Source organism: Penaeus monodon, chromosome 31 (genome assembly GCF_015228065.2).
Source record: "Penaeus monodon isolate SGIC_2016 chromosome 31, NSTDA_Pmon_1, whole genome shotgun sequence".
NCBI classification, from domain to species: domain Eukaryota; kingdom Metazoa; phylum Arthropoda; class Malacostraca; order Decapoda; family Penaeidae; genus Penaeus; species Penaeus monodon.
This window is the reverse complement of record NC_051416.1, coordinates 31,435,142-31,435,490: the sequence shown is the minus strand read 5'-3', so window position 1 is coordinate 31,435,490 and position 349 is coordinate 31,435,142. Positions and strand designations below refer to the sequence as shown.

Genomic DNA, 349 nt, shown 5'->3' with positions numbered 1-349 from the left:
AAAAAAATGTTAAACATTATTAGATTACAGATTATCCGCGAAATTCGTGGCGGAGACATATCTTACCTTGTCACGTTCGCTCTTAATTCGAAGAAGTCATTTGTATTTTATAAACAGAAACATTTTTTTTTGTCAGTAAAGAAACAAAAAATACATATCCTGAACCCCAAATTTACCATATCCCGCAGTAAGACCAAGCCAAATATACGTAGCCACCGATGTGTTTCAGAAACTCTCGAACCCGAACCTCGGAAGTGAAAAGGGATACACGCTCAGCGTCGTGACGCTGCTTCGTGACCCGAACCCGAATACTCCCAAATGTTCGGGTTCGGAACGGACAAGGGATATT

At 40.7% G+C, this 349-nt stretch overlaps 1 protein-coding gene across 1 annotated transcript in view; it reads left to right on the top strand.

Moving 5' to 3' along the window:
• LOC119592953 overlaps positions 1-349 on the top strand; it is a 12,973-nt gene that overhangs the window by 3,262 nt on the left and 9,362 nt on the right. The window contains exon 2 of the mRNA XM_037941845.1: positions 189-320. Coding sequence (XP_037797773.1) covers positions 189-320 — 132 coding nt within the window. The remainder of the gene's footprint in view (positions 1-188; positions 321-349) is intronic.